General features: G+C 39.1%; 1 protein-coding gene across 3 annotated transcripts in view; it reads left to right on the top strand.

Annotated features, from left to right (window-relative positions):
- The window catches only part of LOC117163537 (ADAM metallopeptidase with thrombospondin type 1 motif A), a 179,984-nt gene that overhangs the window by 114,687 nt on the left and 38,038 nt on the right, over positions 1-27,259 (top strand). For all 3 annotated transcript variants that reach the window (XM_033345886.2, XM_076621687.1, XM_076621686.1), the window contains exon 6: positions 4,844-5,033. In XM_033345886.2, coding sequence (XP_033201777.2) covers positions 4,844-5,033 — 190 coding nt within the window. The remainder of the gene's footprint in view (positions 1-4,843; positions 5,034-27,259) is intronic.

Raw genomic sequence — 27,259 nt, 5'->3', positions numbered from 1 at the left:
TTTAGAAAAAGCGCAAGACCTAAAAGGAAGAAAAGAAAGAAACTATTCAATTGCCCATCATAAGATAAACTTACACATTCTTGAAAATCTGCTTTGATTTAGTGATAACTTTGGGAGGTCGATAAAAAGATTTCCTTTCTAATTTTACATCGTTGATAAATGATTCCATTTACGCGCGGATTACGTAAATATTGTCGGCATACAAACGGTTTTCTTCAACCTGAAATCACTATCGAAACCTCAACTTGCGTGTCTATTATTAGTACCGGACAATTCCGCTCGAATCTCTTCGAACGAAACGTCTTTTCAACAATTACAATTCGCTCGTACGAAAAGTTTATAGAGGCATAAACCGATATAATCTAAAAAATTCTTAAAGAAGAAAAAAAAGGAAACATCTGCACCTTGTAATTAAAAATAAAAATAAACAAATGCACTCGATATTTTCTCTTTTCTCCCTTTTCGCCTCCTCGTGTCTCAGAGACAAAGAAGACGCTTTCTCGTGCTTGCCATTTTTTCACTTGTGTCTCGAACACGCTCGAGCTCGACGCTTCGCGTAAAAAGCACTCGTAAATGGAAGAAAACATGGACGGTGTGTAACGATCGTTTAAGGGAACGGGGATCGACAATCAGACGGATTTCCAGCTGGCCAATAAATTTCCTCGCTCTCCTCTCCGAGAAATGCACCGTGTGCACGCGCGTACGATCTTCGATTCTGAATGAGCGAACCAACATGTTCGTAAAGGTGAACTTCTTTTTCCCTTATAGGTGGTTTACACGCGTGCAGAATGGCCGTTTACGGCTGTCGTAATCCATAGGACGACCACGACAGCTGAAAGGCCACGTTGTCTTTCGGCGTTCAATAGAAAACCACGCGGCTCTCGTTGTATACGTAGCTAGGCACTCGCAACAGAAGTCTATCCATACGTACGTAGTTTTCTTATTTCGATCCCTTTGTCCGAAAGGTTTGCGCAGCTGCTTTCCTATTTACGTATTCCACCTTGCTGCGTATGATCAAAATTTTGCCGGGCAACGTGCAAGTGTTGCGCAATGGATGCAAGCTATCTTTGCAGACTTTCTACGTAGGGTAAGATAGAATTAATGTGAGTCGGTTAAGCTTCCGCGGATTTTTTTATTTATTTAATTTGCACTTTACAATTTGTCCAGCTGGATATTAGGAAAATTTTTCTAACTTTACTGCTAAGTAACACGCGGATGGCTACCCCCAGCGGCATACCATCTTCGAGATTGTCTATTTTATTTCTTTAGCGAGGTCAGTGGGGTGTTTTCTCTTTAGTCTTCTTTTTATGTTTCATGGTATAATCACTTATATTGGTTGCATTAGTTTTTAACGAGGCTGTTGTATATATTTTATAAAATAACAAGAAGAATGGAAATGATTTAGGGAAGAATAGGAAATTATCGTGTGCTTCTACAAAAATGAATATAAAATACGAGATAATGGATAAAAAGAACGTAATCCTATTCAAGCGTCCTCGTTTGAGTCAACGAGGAGATTACGTGGATCATATACTGTAGTGTACGTACGAGAAGTACCAGTCTTAAACTTTCTTTTGTCTGTTATTATAACGAACAGAAGGATATAATCTTAATTTGTAGAACGCATAAATTTTATATCGATGGAAATGTTGTATGACTAGAGTAATAGGAACGTTCAAATACCTAGAATTTCGAAAGAAATAATAGAGAAGAAACGTGTATTAAATAAAGAAGCAATCAGATGCCACCTATGTAGATCGAATGATAAAAGGACCATCTAGGATTTTATAGTTTCAATAAAGAGCACATAGACTATAAGACACGTGTATAATATTTAATCTGCTGTGTAACAGTTCTAAACACAAATAGCAGTTCCTTTATTGCTGGCGAAGTTGTTAGACCTGTGTTAATGTCCTGTTAACACGCAACAATTCCTATTTTATTTATGTCAGATGCTATTTAAGTCATCTGTATATCAGGGGTTATACTCGAGAGACTGAAACTACAAGCGGAAGTGCGTTAAGGAGGCGTTGATAATAATCGACGTGTGGCCGTTAGTCGCCCTTCAGCCAACGAATCGTATCGTTACTCATTGCTCTGTTCTCGACGACGAGCAGAGATTCCTGTAATTAGGAGCAATAATTAATTAGGGCGACTTTCTCTGGCTCTGGTTCAACCAGTTGCCCGCATGACTCCTTTTTCTGCAACTGGTCGACCGATAATAATTATAAGCTTCTTAATTAGACCCGTCGTCGATCAACAAGCAATTATGTGTATTATATGGCACGTCATTTTTCTGTCAGACTATCGTTCGATATTCTTTCTCGTATCTTCTTACAGTATTATATCTATTAATATTTTTTTCTTTTTTTTTTTTTAGAGAAGTTTCTTTCAACAGTGTTGGAAACAAAAACTTTTGTTTCTTAGATCTTGCGTTATATACCGTGTGTTTTTCTTTTTTTTTTTTCTTTTTCTTGCATTTTACGTTTGCAAAAGAAATTTGTTACTTTTGGCGCTAGGATCGAATATCAGAAGAATATTCTTCGAAAAGAAGACGAACGATAAGACACGAGAAATAATTACGTAATCGGTTACTAGACCACGAATTCTTATGCAAATTTATATTTCCTATTGCTTTTATAAGCATATCAATAATTCAAAGAGTAGAACTGAGATATTTGTTTCGTCTATTACGAATTATAAGAAGCAGAGCAGTTTCCTTATTTTATCTACTTTTGTATATTCGTACGGTGAATTTTTCGCATTTTTTGCATCTGCAAATTTTCCGCGGTCTACCGATTATCGTTGAAACAACAACGAGGCAGAACAGAAGACCGGCATGTTGAACGCGCTCGGTTTTAATCGATTATTTTCACCTGATCCGCTCGAGTTCGTCCGCGGTTCGCGGCTTTGCCCTCACACGGAATTTACGTGGGTGGCATATGCTTAGCGGGGGCGTCTCATGTAGCCGGTGTGTTTCACATTCAAATCGAGGAAGTTATGTCAGGGCAGCGCTGCATGTATAAATAAATGGCGATGAATGCGCCGGGCTAATCCGCGATACTTTTCGTATCTCAGCTTGTCGATCGGCAGGTTCTTCGACAAATTTCGAAATTTTCTATTTGTTTTACGTACACACACGATCGTTAGTCATTTCTCTCCAAACTCGGATTATATTTGGCTAAGGCAATAAATCGTTAGATCGCGGATGTTCGTTTCTGGAAAATTAAAATTTGAAAAAACATGTGCAGAAGATATTTAGCGATAATATAATTTACATAATGCATACATATGATATTTAAGATGAGATATTTGTTAGAATTTACAGGAATCAATGTTTGGCTAATGAAATTTTATTAATAGCTGCGTATCATTTAATTTTGACGATGGTTAAATTATCATAGGAAATTTTCGCGACAACAATTTGTAATTTGGTTTAGTAAATTTGTAATCCTGGTTTAGTGAAAGTATCGACGAAGAAGTGGGAGTTTGTAAAGAAATTTCAACCGTAGAATTTTTCTTCTTCTTTTAAGAATTCTTCAAACAGTAAAAAGTGCTTTTTCTGTTGAAAGTTTTATGGGGTTCGGTAATAAAACACGTTTTGAGCGTTGTATATTTTACGAGCATCAAATGGACAAAAAAGTGACAACGCCGGTCGGAAATTCCTGTAGCATACTCGAAAAGAATGGCACGGATGCCAAAATTTCAACGAGCTGAGTCTTTGAGTGCTACGGATGACTCATGTTACTGGACATTGATCTATGGTTCGTAAGAATAGCCCAATGAATTCGTCGATTTTCAAACGCACTATGTATATTTGAAATTGTATCTAATTTTAACTGTATCTCTTCTTTAACGTTCACTTTTTTAACAAAATGTAGAATGACTTATACATACGAGTTTATGCGAACTTTTAATAGAAAAAGGTATTCGCTTTAAATATTTGTATTCGATAAAAAAAATTCTAGTTATTATCTGATAACATGCTACACTTTAATATTTAGCTTGCAACATATCTATAATTATCCAATTTTTTCCATTTGTAGATAAAGTTAGAAATAGGACGAATTTATGTTACAACCTACAATTTTTAGGACACATTTTTAGAAGAATATTTTGCGATATTTTTCAAAATTTTAAATACTCCGTTGCTAACAATATTCAAAAGTTAAAAATCGAGACTTTCCTTCACCTTCTTAAATCAGCACCTGAATTGTTTGCGACGCGACAAAAAGTCGACTACGATTTTAAGAAGGTTGTCTTTAGTAATTAAAATCGTAAACGGTGTAATATAAAGATCGGGTTTAACATCGCAGAGTAAAAACGCTGGACTTTGCCAAACGCGATCCAGTCTTTTTGCGCCAATTTAAAGAGAACGAAAGTCATATAAAAATGTTCGTAAATCAATTATCTCCTTTCACCGTACGATGAATCGCGATTTTGTAAGATTACCTGGTAATATCTCGTACAATGAAAAATCTTGTTTGCATGCGACAATCTCTGTTTAACCATTAAAAAAGAACGACGAAAAGTAAAAAGGGTTAAAGAAAAAAAAAACTCGATCGATCACTTTCACCGCGACGGATACGATTTAACGAAACGTTATCAAAGCTCATCTGGCTAGAAATTACGCGGACAATTGGACGAAATTTCACGGTTCGGTGGCTTGAGAAAATAAAGAAAAAAAAAAGAAAGAAGGGGAAAGAACGAAAGAGAATCCGAACGAAAGAAAGAAAAAGAAAATAAGAATGGTTAGCAAGTAGGTAGCCAGTTTCATTGAGGAGATAAAGGCCAATCATGCTGCAGTGACTCACCGAATTTTTGGCATACTTTTTTGCCGCAGACGGGCCACGTGAGAACGTCGACGGGAAGCTACATAATTAAACCAGCCAAGCCCTGGCGGCAGAGTGACAAGGATTCTCTAGAATTTTCGTTGGAGCACGCCATCCAGAGGATAAGACCGTACACCATGGATCATAATCGAATGAACGACGTCGATGATCGTGCTGAGACGCATAACTGTGGCGTGAAGGGTGAGTTGAAAACATTTGAAATAATTAAAGCGTAGATTTGTTCACTTTGTTTTTTCTAAAACAGCAATTTAAATAAATTGAGTACATCGTGAAGCAACTCGGCATCAAAACTATCTTTGCATTTGATTTTCAGATCGTTCACGTGTGTTTCTCTCGAAAATATTCGTAATATCAGTTACACGGACTAATATTAATCGAGTTACATCATGAAAAATAACAATATTTTAATAGACATCAATTGAAAGGATTCGAGCTTCTCCGAGTTGATAAGTATCTTTGGACTGTGTATATTTATGCAAATTCGTATCTTTATGGAGCACAATTACAGTGGCTGTAACACGTATCTGTGCATTGCATTTACTATAGCACTTATATACCAATCAATAAGTTGAAGTCTATTAAACTCCGCAATATTTTCATACGATTACCAATATTTAATTACAAAAATGAAATGTGGAAATGATGAATCGTTGTAGGATAAAGCCACCTACAAATACGTCTCTCAGTCACCGTATATTAAGTCCAATAAAGCTTTATTTACATTCTACACACTTTCACGACGGCGCTCATAAAAGCATGAATTTGCATAAAAATCCGCAATCTAAACATCGCTCCCCTAAAACCATGTTGGTTCTCGAAGAGGAACGAGAGTGGTCTCGCGCCGAAAACGTATTAATAATGCATGCAGTTGGTGCAGCTCGCATTAGGAGGGACAACGATGCACACGTGTGCAACGAACAGGCACAGCCTGTTTGTAGTACTACAAAACGTTCAGGTGACTTCGATACCTATCGTTTTATTCATGACCAACGTACGTCGGTTGGTTGGTTGGTAGGTTTTCTTTTAAAAAGAACGACATGTCACGCGTGTGTCGCACGGTGAAAGTTCATTCGAGCGTGCGCCGCCAAGATCTGCGAATAAATAAATGGACAGGGGCCTGAACGATCGGATCGTTCTTTTCTTTTTTCTTTTTTCTTTTTTCTTTTTTTCTTCATTTCTTGGCCCAGGACCGGTTTTTTCGACAGCTCGATTAACATTCCGTTGTCGAGCCATTTCATTGTCCACCAAGGCGCGGATTAATTATTTCGTCAGCCGTCGACTGGTGTCTTATGTTCGTTGGATGATCTTCGAGTTTCTCCGAGAGATGATGATCGATTCGCGAAACTCCTTTTTTATTTATGAATTCATCGCAGTTCTGGTTTCTCTTTTACCGTGTAAAGGTGCAGCAATTTCGTATTGATCGAGCATCGAATAAATTAATTTTGAATGTGTAACGACGTTCGTTTCCAGATTGCCAGCGATTTTATTCGTACTTTTCTAGGTTCCAGTTAGATACGTTTGATTATCGTTGTTCTCGGTGCAATCAATTGTTATGCAAGGATTTTCGTAAAATAGAAAACGAGGTGGATACAGTAAATCTGCGAATTATTGAGAGCAGAAGTGGATCGAGGTAAAATTTTCCTAAATCTGAGTTCATAGCACTGGTTTGATACGATACGCTGTATTATACAAAAGTGGAGGAATTTTTGGCAAAAGAAACCGAGAGAACGTTTTACGAAATCAAATTGCTCAAAAACAACAACAAATTGTTGAGTGTTGGAATTAGTTCGCATTTGTCAGAAAATAGTATCCTGATTCTTCTTACTGGCTATGATTATTCTCATTCACACAACAGGAACTCGTACTTAGATATGTGAAATAAGTCGAATTTCGACCCGATAAATTTTTTTCAACTTTTTTTTCTTCTTAGATCTTCTTTTTATTTTTTTACTTTTTTAAATTTTCTTACTTACGGTAGCCCGGGCGCCTCTCGAGCTTTACATTTATTTTTAACGTAGATGCATGTAGAAGGATAGGGAAGAAAGGAAACAAATGTTTCGGTCTAATAAATTGAAATACAATTTTATTCGCGATACGTACGAGCGACCCGAGATTATACAAACATGAACAGACGTCGTCGCTCGTGCGTCTCGTGACGCTGGAGAGAAACGGAGAAAGAAGAAACAAGAAGAAAGGAGACAAAAGGGAAGAGAGATAACTAAGTACATCTAAGACACACGGTGGATGCTGACCGTTTCACATTATCGATACCCACACGTACACGTTCACGATTCCGCTTTATACCACTTGTTATATCATACAATTACGATTGAAACTTTACAATAGGTTACGATATTCATTCGCGACCTCGGTTCGCGAATACTCGCTTCTACCTTACCAGGGATTTACTGACGTCGAACGAAGCTCAACACTACCTTGCAGACTCCGGCTTATTGCCTTGCTACGGATGTCTGTCATACACGCGCGAGACTCGTACAAACCGCGAGCAACTCGTTACAGGGGCTTGTAAATCTGAATTCGTCTTACCGATTGTTGCAAGACTCAACAAACGATTAACAAGCAGCACACGAGTGAGTCCTTGACTACTCTTACCGTTTCGTTACCACTTTACTGACTATAGATCTTCAGTTCAAAGACAGTTTTTGCGACAGTGTTACAGCGCACATAGAATCGCCGAATTTGCACATTCCTGGACGAACGCATCGAGGATGAGATAGATAATGGTGCGCTCATTGCACCCCGGCTATCCATCACGTCACTCGAGGCACACGTGCGATAATGCGATCGAATTACACGGATCTATGTGGGGCGGAAATTACCACGCCACTCTGTTGCTATGCCTCCGAAGTCGCAAAGGTGTGGTCGTAATTACGATCATCCCGTACGAGTTGCGAGGCTAACGTTAAAGTACAAAGAGAGGACGTCGTAATTTCTCGCTTAAAGTTCTGGTAACGCTCTAATAGACAATTTGGCACGTGATGATCTTCGCACCATGCGGATCGGATCCTATCTTAACCCATTCTATCTTAACACTTTGACAGCCAGGCATTTCTCGCTCGTAGCACTTACTATCAATAGCCAGCACTTTTCGCTTGGTCTATTATCGTATAATTACGATACACTTTTCGAGAAAATTCCATCGAGTTCATCATCATTACTGAATCGTATCGTGTTAATTTATTTTGTACATTTATGCATTGTACGAATTTATTGATTTATTTCCTGGTCGTTGCGTACAGTTATACAAAAATCGGGATTATAATCATCTTCTGACCATTCTGACTTTCACTAGACCATTAGGCTCCAGTGCATTTGTAAATCATTTCTTATATCTTATATTTAAAATGATAAAACTATCAAACATAGAGATAATTTATCTCGGACGTAAATGCCGATTGAATTAAAAAAAGAAGCCGAAGTCACTTAAACGTGACAATGGTCGGCAATGGATGAAAGAGCGAAATTATTATATCTAAGTGACAGCGGCTGTCAAAGTGTTAATACGTTCATTCGCTCATACACGCTACCAGAACATCACAGTCATAATATAGTCGTTCTTCGTTGCGCCGGTCAGAAGAGTAAGTTGCGATAACCTTGATCTTTCCAAACGTTCGATCTTGCGTCTAATCTCGTCCTTAATCACCCTGGTCCGACGATGGCATTATCGCTTGTATTGGGCCCTGGTGATCCACAAGCGCGTCCATCGAATTTATCTTGTCGAATTTCTTTATCTGGTTCGATGGTAGTCGATTAGGGAAGGTGACACCGGATCTCTTGAATCTTCACATCATCGTAGTCTTGTCTTTTACAGCTGCGCCTGAATTTTCTCGTCTGGTTCCGGTCTGCACCTGAATTTCCCTGTCCGTTTTCAACTTGCACCTGAATTTCCATATCTGTTTCCGACTCGCACCTGAATTTTCCTATCTATTGTCGGCCTGCGCCTGAATTGCCCTGTCCCTTTCCAGCTTTCGCCTGAATTTCCCTGTCTGTTGTCGGCCTGCACCTGAATTTTCCTGCCTGTTGTCGGCCTGCGCCTGAATTTTCCTGCCTGTTGTCGGCCTGCGCCTGAATTTTCCTGTCTGTTGTCGGCCTGCGCCTGAATTTCCCTGTGCTGGTTCCGCATGGGTTTGTGGTTAATCGAGATGCATAGCATGTGGTATTGAACGATGATGGTTGGCATTTCGTCCTTGCAGCGATCAGCTATGGCTCTTGTCTGAGAAGGTTTCCTAACGGCGGCCGCATCAAAATTTGCGTCCTTTATTCTTACAGTGTTGGTATCCTAATTAATTATGTGTCTAGACACCATACGACGTGCATATCGTATACTTTTCCTAGGATGTCTTAGGCGCAGAAGTAGCACCTGACTAGATGCTCCAGCTATGACCAATCTACTTGCTTAGAGTGGCTCATGTAGAAGATGTGTTCCTCTTGCGAGGAGTTACTCTAAGCTGGATGAACTCCGCGCAAGATGGCCACTATTCCATGTTCTGATCGTATCCTTTTCGAACGAATTTCTTCTCCGCGCGGGTTCTACTTTATTAGGGTGGTCTGCTTAAGATTAGCACGTGGAATTGTCCGAATGACTACTTTATAGTTCTGAGAAGCTCCTTTGAGGATTCTGCATGTACTGCACCTTCGATGTTGCTATCTGATTCTTTCGTTATCGCATTCCTTACTTTCTTCTTTGCGTTCCGTGATAACACAATTACCGGGAAGGTGTATCATGTGCCCGATCGAAATATTTCGTACGATATCCTGTAGAGAGTCATCGTCGTCGATCAAATCCCATGCGTTATCGTATACGTGTTATGTGTTATCTGTAATACTGTCCAGTAACAGTATTGAGCGTTTGAGCGAGGCTGTCGAGCAACGCATAGGATGTTCATTTTCTTCCGAGATATCTCTTAGTCCCTGGGTGAGTCTGATGATTCTTTCTCTTCCATGTACTCAAATAATTTTGAGTCAGCTGCCTGAAGTCATAGTGATGTCATCCTTTCATAATAAATTCCTGATTGTTTGTCAATCTACGGTATATTATGTCTCTGCGTTCGTTAGCGTCTCTACTCCCATGCAGACGCTATAAAAGAGGAACATAAAGAGGTGTCCTATTTCCATGGTCTTAACGTGAAGTCTTCAAGAGGGTCTTTGCGCCGTCTGCCGGATATTACGCGTCTCGCGGTACATTACCAACGGTTACATACGTGGATCTACACGCATGCGATTCATCGCTATTTGGTGCTGATTACGCGCTCCCACAGCTGGCTGCATACTATTTTTATTTTATCAACGTGTTTACGCGCTCGTGTGCCGTTTTTGGTTTCTGATATTAACGTTATTACCATCTAGTATGTCGACAATTCTGTACAGCCTACGTTAGTAACTATCAGATTTCCACTTTCACGGTTCTTTTAGCAAGTATCTTTGATGTTGCCCATAAAAGGACGCGATTTTTGGTCTCGATATGCCTTCGATCGTTGTTTCGCTCGAGTGGGAATTTTCCACTTCAAAAGGTTGTCGAGCCTGACAGCTTTCATTCATTGAATATTAATGTAATTATATCCACGACTCATACGTTTGATTACACATCTGATATTTATGATTTTCTTTCTTTTGTTTCACGGCTGATTGATGTAAGACCGCGATGATTTATGAACAATAGCCTGACTCATTAATAAAGGAACACGAAAGGATACATCAAATTCCAAGAACAAAGTAATTAATTTTGGCAAGGTCTTTCATACTTCGAACTCTAGAAACTTGCAACGATTCAACGATAATACAATTAAGCTTACAAATTGCATCCTTAGTCTCGCGTGATTTATGACTTCATCTCAAAGGAGAATGGCTGCGTAAATGATTGATCTCTAACCACGATAGTTTAGAAGTAACATCTTCACTCGACAAAACGACGGTACAGAGAAGCTTCTTAAGAAGACGCCTAATTGACACCACAGAGGAAAACGTAAAAATCTTTAGAAGCGTTTAAATATATAGAGAATTGATAATCAAAGGGAAAATTACGAATTATTTTCGTGAGTTCTTGACGAACAAGTTTATTTGTCGTTTAGAACAGGCTCAAAAGTTATCAATTCATTTTAACTTCTTTAAAACATACTTTAAAGTTTATTTTCAGGATTAAATCTTTCTTCGGGCTGTGAAAAAATTATTTTTCTTATATATTAGTTATTTCGTCGGTTAATTGTTAGTTAGATAACAGAAACACATCTTTCTGGATAGCTTTGTTTTTTGAGAAACATAAAGAGAAATCAAAAACAGGCATAATGTACTAAAATTTGAAACTCTTATTACACAATATCATATTTATGTCATACTTATATTTCATTATATTTAGTTTTGGATTTATTACGTTTACAATTATATTTCTTATTACATTTCCCTCGAACTACTTTAATCTGTAATCGTCAAATATATCGTAAGCTCCTTATCATTAGAGACGCCATGATGAAGATTTCTCGCTGACACACGCTTCCATCTGCTTATGGAATCAGCAGCGTGGTTAATTGATGGTTGCTGGTATATTTTTTTTAATCTCAGGGACCTTGATCATCTCCCCCATCGGTTGCTGCCCTTTTTCTTCGCCCGAGGGCCTAGCGCGTGTGTACGAATTTAAAGAACGTTAACCCTACGCGGTCGAAGACCGCAGGCTCACCTCCGGAGTAGCGCTTTGGGGCTTTCGTCATTTTTCAGGAAAAATAAACGGACCGTGTTCGACTACTGACGAAATTTATCGCGCGCCACCACGTTCCACTGGTATTAACATGCGATCCTGGCCGAATCGTTTGTGTGTTTATCGAAGAGATATTGCAGGGTGGAGGCCCTTTACAAGCTGCAATAAAAGAACAGGGAGATTTCGTGCCCATGGACAAGGATATATATATAGAGAGAGAGAAAGGGAGAGAAAGAGTGGGAGTAATTTTTGATGACTTAGTAGTTTCGGAAGTTTAGAGATGTTAGGTAAACAGAAGTTAGGTACTTAACCCTTGGGTAATCTTCTTTTTAAGAAGAATGAAATGGAAGAATCGTTATCGTAATTTCATATTTCGATATTAAAGATTCTTACAAGTCTTTATCGGTTGCAACGAATAAGAAAGTAACAACATTAAGTAGACTTGGAGAAAGGAAGAAGAAAGTTGCCACGGTAGCTTCGATTGAATTTTAATTTCTTCCTAAAATCTTCGTCAAGGATTTCATTATTCGAACATGGTGAAAAAAAATTAGATTCGCAATTTTCTAGATTCACGAGACCATCGTTCGTTACTTTTCCATTTTCGTTATTTTTCGTTGTTCGAATCTCGCATTCACCTGTTCGAGGCGACATCGCGCGAAGATGCACGAACACGCAGAGATCAGAGGTGGTCGGACGCGCGTGCAGAGACGCAGATTTGGACAGCGTTACTCGCGGACGAGGCGAGCACGTCGCCAAGCTGTCTCGATGGAACGTCAGAATTCGCCTGGGGGGGATCCGTAAATGGCTGAACCTGTTTCGGTACAGGTGGTCGTCGCCGCGGGACCAACTTCTTTAATGCCTCTTCCCTCTGACTTTGCTGGATCCGCGCCACGGTTACGCCCTTCGCTTTCAAACGAGATTAGGTCACGATCCACGTCGCGACCATCTACACGATAGACCGTGACTTTTCACGATGGCCGTTGCCCTGCTTTTGCCCCGTGAGCATCGGCCTTATCGCGTTATGAGGCGTTTAACGTTCGATTCAAATATTTCGTGCCCTCTATCGCTTCTTATTCGCACCTTGTTGCGCATTCGTTTCTTGTTTTCCGAGCGAGCTGCACGAATTCGATTATATCGTCGTTGTTGGTTGTTGAGAGATCTCGCGACGATACTTTACAATGCAATGTTCTTAGGAGATCGTTTCGCCAAGTTCCAAGGTTATTGGAAAATCTGAAAAATGAGAAGATTTTAGGAATATCGTCAACCTTCGAGCAACTTCTAGGAAGCTTTTAAAATTTAACATACTCAGTCGAAAACTTATTTGGAAATATTGAAAAATTTCAGAGAAATTTCAAGAAACTTGAAGGTTTTTTAGGAAATGTAGAGATTTCGCGAGAATGTTGAAAGTTACATTGAGTTGGCAACTAAGTGATTGCGGATTTTGCCATTAGGTGGTATTGACAAAATCCGCAATCACTTAGTTGCCAACCCAATGTAATATTTCAGGCTCTCGAGTACAATCTTTAGAAAATTCGAAGAAATGAGAGAACCTTAGAAGATCGTAGAAACATGGAATTATAAAATTAGAAATCACTGATTATAGAAATATGGAACCTCTGCACGTACATTTCTACGCGCTGTCTGGTTGGAGTAAAGTTTGAAGATGTTGGAATGGTAATGATCGATTGATTAAGCTTTGATTATTACGATCTTAAGTACATGTTAAGAACATTTTTAGTAATTTGATTCGACGAGAAATCGTCGTTTTCTTCGTCTTGTGCAAAAACCTTGCGAAATTTCTGATAAATCATTGATCAATAGGTAATACAACGATACTTGGTCCATTTTCCTGCTTAACCAATGGAATATCTTATTTTTTTAGTATTTATTATTTATTTGTGTTTGGTCATTCGTGTAACTTACACTGAACAGAAGATGTAAAGTAAATCAACAAGACTAGAATAGGCATGCTGAAAGTACTAGACAATCAAGTGGGTTGAGAGTATGGCGGTGTGAATGAGATTTTAATAGCGATGTAGGTGTGTTTGCAAAGAGCTGAATGATGTAATTGATTTATGGTTTTGGGTTGCTTGTAACATACGTTCGTTCGTACTTCCTGTGACGTTGTAAGGTTGATTGTACTCCGATTGTAATGGGATATTTTATTACCCAGCTGAGTGTCAATTACGATCTTGTATAATTAGGATAAAATCTATAAAAGAACGGAGTAGCATAATAAATCACAACAATCGGTCGAGTATAGCGATGCATAAATAGTAGGCCATCGAATAGAAACGACCTACGTTTCTCGAATAGAAATGTAGCTGGTGAATACATCTTTTAACTATGCGTATGTACTTCACTTGAACTTAATATCTATATAGATATCAATTTAACGAATATAACACGCAAAATACACACTTAAAATCATCTGGCTGCAATTTTATTTTTCAACATGCAAGATACAATGTTTAATAAGAACGTCTATCGATTTTATCTTCGATTTACTATTAATTGATTATTATTAATTAGATTTACTATTAACTCCGATATTGCTACGTTTTCTTTGTATAACTTTTCTCTATTTGACAGTTGAATTACATATGTCGGAGATGTAGGGATAACGAGCCTTTCTTTTAGAATTTTGGGAAGATTCCCAATACTTTGGGCTAAACTGTTTGTTTTAGCTGTTCATTATAGTATTATAACAGTGGGCTTGGGGTCAAGGTGACACAACTGGTCACCGAACGTAGCCACGGTCACGGGATGAACGTTTTACTTCACAGTAGAAGTACCAATGTTGAGGGACACACGTTGTATTAACAAACAAGTCCCGAGGCGGGAGCAATGACGGCTCTACGCGAGTCTGCCTAGTAACGGCGCCTGGAATTTTGTTGATAACCCTGATCAATACGCAATTGACAAGTGTGAACGTGTCAGTCTTTTATTCTTATGAGCACCTTGGAGAGTTTATTCACAACGTCAATCTGTCAGTCTGAAAGATACCGCACGTCATAGCAAACGTCATTTCGAGTTTAACACATATCCAATTGAACAAAGAGTTGACCGTGCATTCGTTTGAACCTAAGAACATTGTTCACTTTAAGAGTGACTTATTACGTTATACAGTTAAACTTTGTTTAAACTCCTGTACATATCACTGTAAATATAAACCTCTTTGAACAACTACAATGGCTTGTCCTAATGAAGATACACAACGCGCCCCAAGAACCAGCGCCAAACCGACTAACCCGACACATATATTAATTGTTGGAATACAACGATATTACACACATAGACACAAATAGTCTTATACAGACACCTACACAGGCATTTGAACAGGACACTTACACAGGTCATACTCACTACTGTATAGAGAGTGGGGTTGAAAATCTTTTAAGGGGCCATGGATCACCACGTACAGTCAGTCTGAGGGTAACTGGCCAACTGTCAACAATCTATAAATTCTTTACCTGCACACTTTGTTAATTATACCATATCACTCACTTATATCTTAAATACTTTTGGTTCTGCAATTCTGTTTAATAAATATCACCTAATATTATTTCAACATAAACATTGTGTCTTCCACAGATTATTTATCTTAACTTTAAGATTAAATTCTAACATTAATTAAATTTTGGTAGCATGAAAATGTAATATCGTAAGACTTTTTTTAGAAATTTTTAAAGCATCAATAAGGAGGAAGCAAATAGATAAGTGAAAGGAAAAGTAGAATATCTTTTTGCTTCGATTTATATATAACCGACCCTAAACTGGATTTAGGTTTGTTAAAGTAGAAAAGAAATATTGGGAAACTATCGAATTTATTAGAGTAGAAGATCGATAATATTAGCGTAGTAAATCTCGCGAATATTAGCATTAGGAACCTTCCGAGTTGGAATCTCCTTACCCCGGAAGTTGTGTTGTAATCATCGATCACTTTAAATAGATAGAAGTTTACCTTCGAGTATTCTAACGTTTATACCAAGAATAGTGTACGCGACGTTCAGATCAACGATTTAGCTGGCTTTCACATTGTCAAAGTAATTCGAAGTTCAAATATTGATATTAACAGGGGAATTTATTTCTTTAAAAAATTACTCGCATATAGAATGCGATAATTATTAACTACTATTACCCAGCATCAACTAATTTAAAAATATTACTTAAAGAAGAAATCCAAATTTTCCCAAAATATTTGAACAGAAAGTTCCTTTACGAGCCTGAAAAAAGTGTGCAAAATTTAAAAATATATTTCTAAGTTACTTGAAGAATCCAAAAAATTACTTGCGCGAATGAACTCGTTACTGCAACCCGATATTATAATTACAAAAAAAGAAAAAAAGTTGCTCACATTTCCAAGATATTTGAACAAAAGTCCTTTACAAAAATACAAAAGCAAAACGTTGCATGACAAGCGAGGATATATACGAAGCGGCATACGCATTGGGTAGAAGAGGCACGTGGGCGGTAGATCGCGATCGATCGAGGATCCACGCCGGTCGTGGGCTCGATACTCTGGTCGATGGCTCGTTCCTTCCTTTGGCACAGGCTGGAATCGGGCCTGAGGCATGGTAAACCTGTTAAGCCGATGAACCTGTAATCACGCGCGAATTTCGAACGAGAAACCAGCCCTTCTGCACCTCCGAGCAATAAACTGAAATCTCCTGGTTAACTTAGGGAAGAAAAAGGCGGGTGAAACAGGTAAAGCTGCGTGACGCATGAAAACGATGACAGAGAAGCTTGTTTCGCATTCGAAGGAACAAAGATCATCGTCGTGATTAGGGTTCGTGCATGTAATTGAAGCAATTTTTCGAATGATATTGTTTCCTTCTATTGAACAGTTGCGGCGATGGAAAAAATTCTTCTCTTTCGCGAATAATTTTTTTCTTTTAGGCTTCTGTAAAACACTCGAAAAACATGTTATAAGGAAATTTACAAAAGTTTAGTAATGTTTAATAATTGTATTAAAAAATTGTCGGAGGAATAGTTCGGTACTGAACGTTTACAGAAACTTTAATTACGCGTAAGATATGCGCCAGCTTCAAGTATTGATTAATGCCTTTCATTTAATAAATAAAAAGCACTTAAAATAATCTACAACTAAATTAGATAGACATAAAGCGAAATGGATCCTGAAACTTCAGTCAGAAAATATGTGGCAAATTTACAACTATTTTTTATCTGTTACTTCGCTCATTGAGCGAACAAGAAAAAGATCGTAAAGAAGTGAATGGAATTGTTCGAAGAAACCAGAAGAACACGCAGTCGAACAACAAAGAATTTCTATCAAACTGTTAACAAAATCCAAGAACTCAAATATCTTTCTAAATCGTTGATCGAATTCTTTTCAAACCTCGGCCACCCCTTTCATCCACTCGATTCAACTTAACGTATTCCAGTCTACGTGTAAAGGAATAAGCAAGTTGTTAATACGTTGACAGATTATCGACAAGATTGAAGGAAAATAAAGTACTGGAAAAATACTAAACATACTGCAAGAACTTCAAGCAAAAAGTACGCGCTGAATTCTCGGTCAACCCTTTTCGTACCGCCTTCTCAACAAGCCAGAACAAAAGGAAAGAAACCGACCGACCGAATTATCTGACAAAACCGAATCGACATGCAATGGAACAGTACGGAGCCTGCAATAAAACGAAGTGGATGTGAAACGAAAGAAGAAAAGAAGGCGGATGGAATGGAATCAGAGTTGCAAAAAGCACCTTGGGCAAGAAGCGCCCGGTTAAATGGAAGGCGTGGTGAGATGCGAAGATTTCTTTGCGCAAAGAGGGCGTGTGCCCTTCGAGGGTGGCCTTTCGAAACCGAATGATCTCTGATCGAATCCTTTTCAAACGAAGGGTTAACGACGAGCGAAGAAAAACTGTCGGGCGGAAAGAGTGTGCGGCCGTGTACGATGGCGCGATGACCTCAGGCTATCTCGGTAATTACTAATAATCGCGCTTAGGCTAGCTTCTAACCTCGTATAGGTACACTATATCGACGAGGAGCAAGCCAATGACCGAACCTACGTTGGATGATACGCGACGACGAACGATCGGTTATGCAACCGATGAAAAGTGAAATGATTTTCAATTGGAATGGTATTTTTATTTTTATTTGATATCTTTCGAAAATATCGCTTGGTTCGTTGGTTTATAAACTTTATTTCTTATTGTCGTTACGAAGTAAAGTTCGAACACAAACGAACAGTAATAGCTATATATGTAGTTTATTGATTCTTCTATCTCACGATTGAAGTGATCTTGATTCGATTCTCCGTTTGATGGCAGCAAATTAGAAACAAATAGAAAGAGAAACGCGATTGTAATTGAAGATTAAATACTCCTAGAACGCATATGTACGTCAAAAGACGTTAACAACGAATTAAAATGCATAACTAGAAAATTGAATAGCTTCGAAGCTCGATAGCTCGCAGACCTTCAACTTCGATCCAATTATCCATTGAATAGTAAGAAATTAAAATGAAATAAAATGAAATAAAATTGCCCGAGCAAAAATTTGATCGATTAAAATGGATTTCTCAGTATAGAAAAAATTGATCGCAAGCAGGCTTGCCAAATTCGGTGAAACGTTTCTCAGTAGACAGCTGGGCGCCGACCACGTGGATATCGATGAAGAAGAAGCAACAACTCTCTACCGAACGACGAAGCGAAAAGATCGATCGAGAGATATGCAAAAGTCATTGACTCGGCGCGATCGTCCCGGAATAACGGACACGATGATCAAGATCGAACGTACACGCCGCGCCCTTCGGCTCCCCTCTTCCGCTCGAAGCACAGGGCCCATTCTTTCTCTCCCCTCTCGCCGTTCTCGATCTTGATCTCGTGGATCGCGACACGATCCGACAATCGCGAAGGTAGAAGTCGTGTTATTACGGGTTAGCAACGAAATGACAGACATTACAGTACAACCTTCCATGATTACCGTTCGGACCTTCTCGCGCAGCTTATCGGCTTTATTATGTTCGAAATACACGGAAATCGACGATGCGTCGACTTTGCCCACTACAAATCACAATTTCGATCTCTTTGAGAAAGTTTTAGCTCCGACGATTTGAACTTCGAAACGTTCGACTGGGATTTCGACAGTTTGGAAATTGGAGAGTTTGAGAAGAGAGAAGAGTTTGAAAATTGGAACGTTCGAAAGGTAGAACATTCGGAAGCTTTCAGTTTGTTAAGTTGGAGGATCGTAAACTCGAGGAGTGGAGGAATTTTAAGGTGGAAACTTTGGAAATCTGGGTGTTTAAAGGTTTGAAAATTCGGCAGCTTGAAATTTTGAGAAGTTGGAGAATTGTAGATTTCTGGGATCCAAAGATTTAAAGTTTGAAGCTTTGGGCATTTGGCTATCTGAAGGTTTGAACGTTCAGAAGCTCCAAAATTCGAAAGTTAGAGAATTTTGTAAGCCTCAGAGATTCGAAAATTTCAAGTTTCAAGCTTCGGACATTTAGGTACTTAAAGGTTTGAAAGTTCGGAAGCTGTAAAATTCAGAAGCTAAGAAATTATCAACTTTGGAAATGCAAAAATTTCAAGTTTGGAAATTTGAAACTTCGAACGCTCAAGCGTTCTATTGTTTGACCATTTTAATGATTCCGAAACTTGAGGATTTGAAAGTTGCGAGCTTCAAAAATTATCGCGTCTCTAAGATCGAAGGCGTTAACGCCACCTCGACACGTTTCGTTCGCATGATCATCTTGATCTCTTGATCTTTTGATCCTTGATTGGATACCATCATCTGGAAATCGCATTGCATCGATTGTTACGTAATATTGAGACGTGAAAGTGTTCGTGATGTAAGCGATTTACTTTGTGCTTTATTTTTTCGTTTCTTTTGGCATCTCCTTTTAACGTAGACTTTGGAATCTCTGTTCCTTTCAAAACGTTTCTACAAATTGAACTTGGTCTAAAAGAATTTTCTAATTATATTCTTGCATACTTTCGATTTAAACGTAGATCAATAGGGAGTCAGCTCGATTAGAATTTTAATTACAGTCGGATTAGAACAAATCCAAAATTATCATTTTTATTCAAATTTCATTCGATTTATAGATTTAGTTTCAAACGTAAATTGCATTTAATTCAAGTAAAATTCAAGTACAAGGTACAATACAATGTTTCCAATACCAGTTAATTGTTCCTAAAACATTTGATGCATGATAACATAAAATTAAATGAATAATGAAATAAAATCTATACACTAATATTCTGACATTCTGACAAATTGTCAATGCGCATAGAACAACGGTATAATCGTTTCGTTTGGTTTAAACTAAATTTAACTTACAAATTCCGTCGCTTTTAAAACCACTCGATACATCCGCAAACGAAATAATAGTTGCAACATCCAAAGCATTCCAACGAACTGACTCACCACACCTCGCTGGAAGGATGTTAGAAACTTGAGTTATCGCGATAATTACCGGTTTCCAGCCCGCATTAGGAACATCCACACCGACGCTAATAGACCGATTCAGCGATTCGTTGATGCATTCACGACGTAATTATGGCGGGAAAATATTTGAACGAAGGATGTTATTAGAGAGCCGCTTCCGTGTTATTAATTGACGATCCATGAACGATCGATCGATGTTTTCTCTCGCTACGATCCATCCTACCATCACGATCTCGCTACCAATGACTTAATAATTCGCGAAAGGTTACGAGTCTCGCCGTTTTCTACCATCTTTTCTCCCCTTTTTTTCGCAATTTTTCTCCTTCTCCCATATTTTCCCTTTTTCCTTTTTTTTTTAACATTTTTTATTTTATCCACGATCCATCGAGACGAAAATCGCGCAACTTTCGATTATACAAATTATACACGGACACTTATGTTACTCGCTGAACGCCCGATAATTGCTGGAAAGTTACGTTGCGCGCTGTAATTTCGGGTGAAAGTTCGTATCATCCGTAATTTACTTTTCTGCTGCTCTTCGCGTTTTGCGGGCAGATTTGCGATGAAACATACGCGGGAAAATATAAACCTGAAACGACGAGCAGAGAACCCGGCTGTTTCGTTGCTTCGCGTGGAACAACGACGCGGACGTGGCCAATTTGATCGTCCTTAAAATCGAACGTTCATGGTTGATGCTTAATTTCGAGAAAAATTGGTAAGTATAATGTAGGAACGTATATGGCGTACGAGGCGGAGATTAATTAGAAAGTTCGCCTTCTCTCGTTAGTATTAATCTTTGCGCCAAACGTATTGATATCGATGAAATTATCGACACGAAAATTGTAGAGTTAGTTGGTTTAATTTAATTATTAAATTTTCTCAATTTATATATATATACTTTGTTCTCCTTTTTCATAAATTATAAGAAATTATTAGTGCGATGCAACTTATTTTTCCTGACGTATTTTTTAGACATTTTCTGTATCTACGAAACCAGTTATTTAGCATTAATTGTTAATTAAATTTTCTATTAAATGAGGATTTGGCGAAATCAAAAATTATACTAAATAATTAACAAATTAATAATTAATAAATTCTAAACGATTTAAACATTTTCTGAATTTGCAAGATTTCCGATATTTTGCAAGCTCCAGAAATGTTGGAAATTCAAAAATTTCCAGAAATAGCAAAAATTCCAGAGGTGAAATTTCTCATTCTCGTTAATTTTACACCGTATCGAAGCAATGGAACGCGAACTTATCGTAGAAATAGCTGAGCGCGATAGGTTGAATAATTTCACGCGGCTCGTTGGAATCGGTCGTGACAGAAGTCGTTTCGAATACGTTCTGCATTGTGGCGTCGAACGGAAGAAACCGGACGACCGTGCATGCTTAATAAATTTCACGTGGAGGCAGGTTTATACACGGCAGAACCCCTATGGCGATTGGTTCAAATCTACGAATAAATCACCGCGCCCGTATGAAACCGGCCGCTTACCACCGAACTCATCCTCAGCGTGGAATTCCACCATCTTTCAATCGCTTCTCAGTCTTGCACGCGTGACGAGAAAAAGGAAATCACTGTTCTAAATGGGAAAAATTTCACTTCTGTTTAATTAATGGATGCTATAATTAAAAATATAATTGAAATAATACTCAGCTGTGTAACATTTCATTTCGACAATTAATTGGTTTATTCTCATTTATCAGATTATTTCTCTTTAACTAATAATTCATAAGATTTAAGAATTAATTTGCAACGTTTACGCTCTATACATATATGTAATTTACAACGTTTAAATTCGATTGCGTTGGAATGGTAGAAATCATTTTTCGCGACATGGCTAAAAATCGTTGACCATCCTTGTCAAACGTAAATCGCCTTGTATATAAAAAATATCCGATTCGCAGGGAAATTCATTTCTGAAGCTTCGTAACACGAAGATATCTTCCTATGTTGAGATCGATCAAATTTTAAAATGCAACAATTTCGATGGTTCGGACTTTAAAATATAAAACACCTTAAAGTCTTTACATTCTTTCGAGAATAAATCTTTGTAAATTTATGCCGCGTTTCAAACTCGACGATATTGCTAGATACGCGGCAGAAATTCCGTAAAATCTCGATAAAAAGGTCGGTCGGCGAATGAATCAATTTCGTTAGAACGAGTCTATAAGCCCCGGCATTCATCGGGACCGTCTTAAGGCCATTATTCGTCCGGCACACGGCAAGTGCCTCTGACGATGAAATCGCGGTACGAACAACGGTCTAGGGATTTTTCGACGGATGATGTACGATCCATGACGAAAGGGTTGGCCCTTTTTCTCGTCCTTTGGGCAAGAAACCACCAGATACCACTCTCACGATCATTCACTCTGACGTGCCATGCTATGTCTTCGCCCTCCGTTTAATTAATCATCCGTTCCTTTACACGTGTTAACACGTTCTACGGGAAAGGGTAGTCGTTTGAAGAGGCGCAAGAAAAGTAAGAGTTCCGCGTCGAAACTTTTTTCCATCGTCATAACTCATTCTGCTTTTTCTTCCTCCTTCGTTCGACCATTCTTCCGTCGTTTCGAGACGCTTATTGTTAGAATGCACCTATCAGTCGCGAACCTCCACTTATAAAGATGTGTCAGGCGGTTTAGACATTAATTTCTAGGACTTTTGAGAGACTAGTCGTAAAGTTTACTTACTTTGAAAGTTGGGAAAATGGAGATGTCAGAGAGAGAAATTCCTTAGAACTTTGGGAATTTTTCATTTGAATTATGTACATGTTTGTGTTTGTATATATAAATATGTATATGTAAAGCTCTTAGAACTGTTAAAGCGCTAGAATAAATTTATTCTTTTAATGTTTTGGAATTAAATATTAGCTTCTACGATGTAATTGAAAGATCAATTCAAAGTTTAGTTATTTCGGAAAATAGGAAGACGAAAATATTGAAGAAGCTCGGCAGGAGAATATTGGACGTGAAATATGTTTGAATATACATCGATGCACGAGCAGATAAAAATTTAAAAAATGTAAATCGCTCGTACACCAAAACCCTATGGCTATTCTCTGCTTCGGCTCCCTGGTTTACTCTATCCCAATGCTTCCATAACAGAATCCACCCACATACAGCACAAAATCCCGCGTCATTACCAAACGAAGAAACCTATCCAGTGGAACTTGTAAATCTGATAAACACCCCCAGTCACGCCTCTATTCTCCGCTCAATCTCTCGCACGATCGACCAAACCACAGGCCACTTAACAGGCTAACCGAGAAAATTCCTTCAAGAACGATCCGTATCTCGCTAATCGATTCAACCGACAAACCCGCTACTCGGCGTTGGACAATCCAGATTTATCTAATAAGCAACTACCGCTAGACAAGTCACTCTGCGCGTTGGAGCCGGAAAAAGGCTGGTCGTCAACCGTTTTCCACCTAAAGCAAGAACAGAGTCGAGCGAAGGAATTCCAACGTCAATTAAATCCTCCCGTCGGTTCCTCGAACCGGAATACCATTGGACGATCGCGATTACGTCGTGGCCCGCGATTTATTCTCCGGTTTCCGCGAATGTTGGCCGGCTGACTAACGTTAGAGAGGCACGGCGCGTGACAATAACGCGGATAAAGGCTGTGCACGCCAGGCCTGGTCCCGGGGCTCGATCGAGATCCAGCTTGGGAAAAACATAGCGAGCGCGGCCACGGACACGAAACCAACGACAAATAGGCTGCACGCACCCGCCGCTTCTATTATCTCGCGAGAGAGGCGCCTTCCGTTCTCTTGCACCGCGGCCAAGTGCCGCTCGAAGCGTGGGCGTTCGCTGTCTCTACAGACAGATACCGCTTGTACATGGTGTTTTGAACACCTTGGCGGAATTCTCTCGGGATGGGTATTTTTGTTTCCCTTTGTTCTGGATTTTCGGTAAGAGCAGAGATAGGAGGCGAAGACATTTTCGGTAGAAAGAAGGCGATGTTCTCTGAAGATCGACGGGTTCCGAGAAGTTCAACCGTTAGGAGGTTCGTAGAAATTAGAGGCTTTCTTTCAGGAAGGTTGAAAATTGTATCGTAACGATTCTTAGAGATGCATAGATATACATTTCCCAGGGTCTAAAGATTGTTTCGTGGATTTCCTTTATTTGGGATATCTTCTATCTAGGAAGAATTCGGAGTTTCTGGCAGGTCATAGAGGAAATCTTTCAACGAAATCTAGAAGTCTCCAGAGACTTTCAGGAATATTTCGAATTTTCTGAGAGAGAGCACGTGGAGAATTTTTATGAAACGCTGCAGGCTATGCGAAAGTTTGAGGATTTTTAGAGACTCGGATATACCTGCTAGAAAGATCGTTAGCAGGTGTAGCGGCACTTGACAGTAAACTTCCCAACAATTTACGTCGCGTGACGCACGACACAAAGACCCTATACCTGCGGACAAGATGATTGCCAGATGTCGATACATTCGTACCGAATATTTCCAGCTAGCCTAAGGACCGCTATAAATCTTAGGATTTATTTTAGCTAAGGTCCTCCAAAGAGACAAACAGTCTTTGTTTATCTGTCTCGAAGTCGACCACCTACCACGGGGACACACGAGAAATCTGCTATCTCTCACGTACGATGCTTCTCGCTAGCAACACCCTCTCAAGGGCAGCTAGCATCCTTTTCCAACGACCAACACGAATTAGCCAATAAACATTAACGTACATTTCCCGCACTTTCCGAACCAAAGCTTTTCTCAACGAATCCGATGCCTTCGCATCCTTAGACACATCCCAACGCAGTCTTCCTCCGCAGCAGCATCGCGACAAAAAGTCAGTCTATTACCGCGAGTCAACATATCACGATCGTTATACTTACACGGTTCGAGTCGAATAATTATCTAAGCTCTCGACATCTCGTGCAATCATTGTCCGCACTCGCAGCGCATCTCGAATCGTAGCTATCCCAGCTCTATCTTATAACCGCGCATTCGCGAACCGAATATAATCGCGAATCCTGCGTCAAGTGTACTCATTGACATTAGAATGAATAAACATTTATCGTTCAATAAATCTGAGTTTTCCTTCCGACCCTATCACCACATACCACCTCACAGGTTTCAGTGATGAACAGATTTTATGTACATAGCGTGTCATAACGTGTGGCATCCATTGCAGGAGGTACGAAAATAAGGAAAAACTTCATAAAAAGAACAGTGTCCTATCTGACTTTGTTTCGGAGCTGTAGCCATTTTTGTATTTCATTAATCCGCAATTGCTTACCTTCGTACAAAGTGCTCGAAATGACCACGGTCTGATTGTCTCACAATCGTCGTATCAAAGAATTTCTCATTCTCTCAAAATTTCTAGATGTGTGTCGAATAATACGCACCGAGGATGGACATTTCCAGCATTTACCATTTACCATTTTTTTTGTTTTTAATTTTTCCATCGAAACAACGATCTATAGTGAGATCCGTTATAACGAGACGTGATAAAGTGCACGCGTACCGAGCGAAAATTCAAAGTCGATTTTCTCGAAAACAAAGCCTCGAACGAAAAATTTTTATTCTATATTTTCCACTTCTTTTTTCGCGTAGAATCACCCCCTTTCCGCTTGTACCACCAGTTACCAACCACCTTGTATATTTATATTCGATATATCTATATGGAAACAGAAGAATGGCCATTAACTTTGAAAAAGGATGTCAGATAAGTGACACGTTCGTACGAATCTTTTTCCTTGTTTCTGTGTCTCCTATCCTGTCTTGAAGTGGCTGCCACGTGTTACGATACATCCTTTCTACAGATTTATATTCATACAGAAATACAGAAGTTCGTCTGTCAGAGAAATTAAATCGATCAACTTTCCACAGTCGACGCTTTCTCCGCGAACAGAAATATTTTCACGATCGGCTTTCTTGCATTATTCTCGTTTGTCATTCAGTGTCAGGGCACACCCTGTGTTATAAGTGTAGCAACCGAAGCCAACGAAAAAGCAGTTGGCATCGGCGAAGGAATGCACGTTTGAAATTAGAATGACAAAAGCCGCGCCCTAATGGCTGTTAAAAGGCCCGATGTGCCGGAACACGCTAACAGACCGCAGAAACATGACTCTCGACATCGAAATGAGAGCTAGAAACAAGCTGCCAGCTTGAAAAGTACTCGAAATGCATCTTGTTGGGATGGGTCTAAAATGCAAGGATTTACGTTGCATCAAATTATCGAAGCTCCTATCGTGCAAGATTAAAGAGACGTTTACGATGCGAAGTTACAAAATTTCGTATTCTATTGAATCGCGTACTGGCACGTTCGCAGCCACAACGATTACAATTTTAATCTATGACGCAAATATATTGTATGCATATTTTAGTATAATCAGACTGCCAATTATCTTACGTTTGCAAGATATACAACGTCCACCTACTCGGTATACGTAATACTTAGTACGCAAAATGGTCCTCTGCTTAAGTTTCATTTTATAATAATTTTACAAAGTGGATTTATATTTAACAAGGGCAACGAATAAATGTAATATACAGGGTGTGTCGTAACATGTGTAACTCGCTTCTGAAGTGGACAGGAGACATAACGCAATGGAGAAGGTTCGTGTAAACACGTGTTCTGTTTGACCATGTCTCAAAGTTATAGCAACTTTCGTGTTTCAATAATACGCAATCTAGCTTCGTAGAAAATACTCGAAATGGCTACCACTGGTATGTATTATTCGACATACACCTGGAATTCCTGAAAGATTGCGAAATTCTTTGGCACGACGACTGCAAGCTTGCGTGCAAACCGACGAGGGTGGCCATTTCGAGCACCTTCTCCGCAGATAAAACTGTCGCGAATTATCGCAACACAAAAGTGACTATAACTTTGGAACATGGTCAAATAGGGGAGACACGTGTTGATACGAACCTTTATCATCGTGTCTGTGTCTCCTGTCCTCTTGTGAAACGCGAATCGCACGTGTTACGAAACACCCTGTATATCACAAAGCAGATAACTGTTATCAACATCCTGAAGAATTTTTAATGTAAAAGTTACCAGAATGTATGGCGTATTGATTAAAATGAAGATTAAAGTCATTTAATCTTTCCTTTATCCGCCGCCGTGTCTTCATAAAAGCAGGAATTTGCATAAATGTCCACAGTCTGCTCGTGATCAGCCACATTTAGAAAATGAAATCCCATTCTCGTGGTTACGGAAAGGTACACGCGCAACGATCATCAATCTAATTACTCGTGTCAGTATCATTTCGCCAAACAAAAAATCTCACGAATTACAAAGATATTTCCGTTCGTCGAACGATGATAG

This window comes from Bombus vancouverensis, chromosome 9 (assembly GCF_051014615.1).
Source record: "Bombus vancouverensis nearcticus chromosome 9, iyBomVanc1_principal, whole genome shotgun sequence".
NCBI lineage: Eukaryota > Metazoa > Arthropoda > Insecta > Hymenoptera > Apidae > Bombus > Bombus vancouverensis.
Note: the sequence above shows the minus strand (reverse complement) of the source record. Positions and strands in the feature narration are given on the sequence as shown.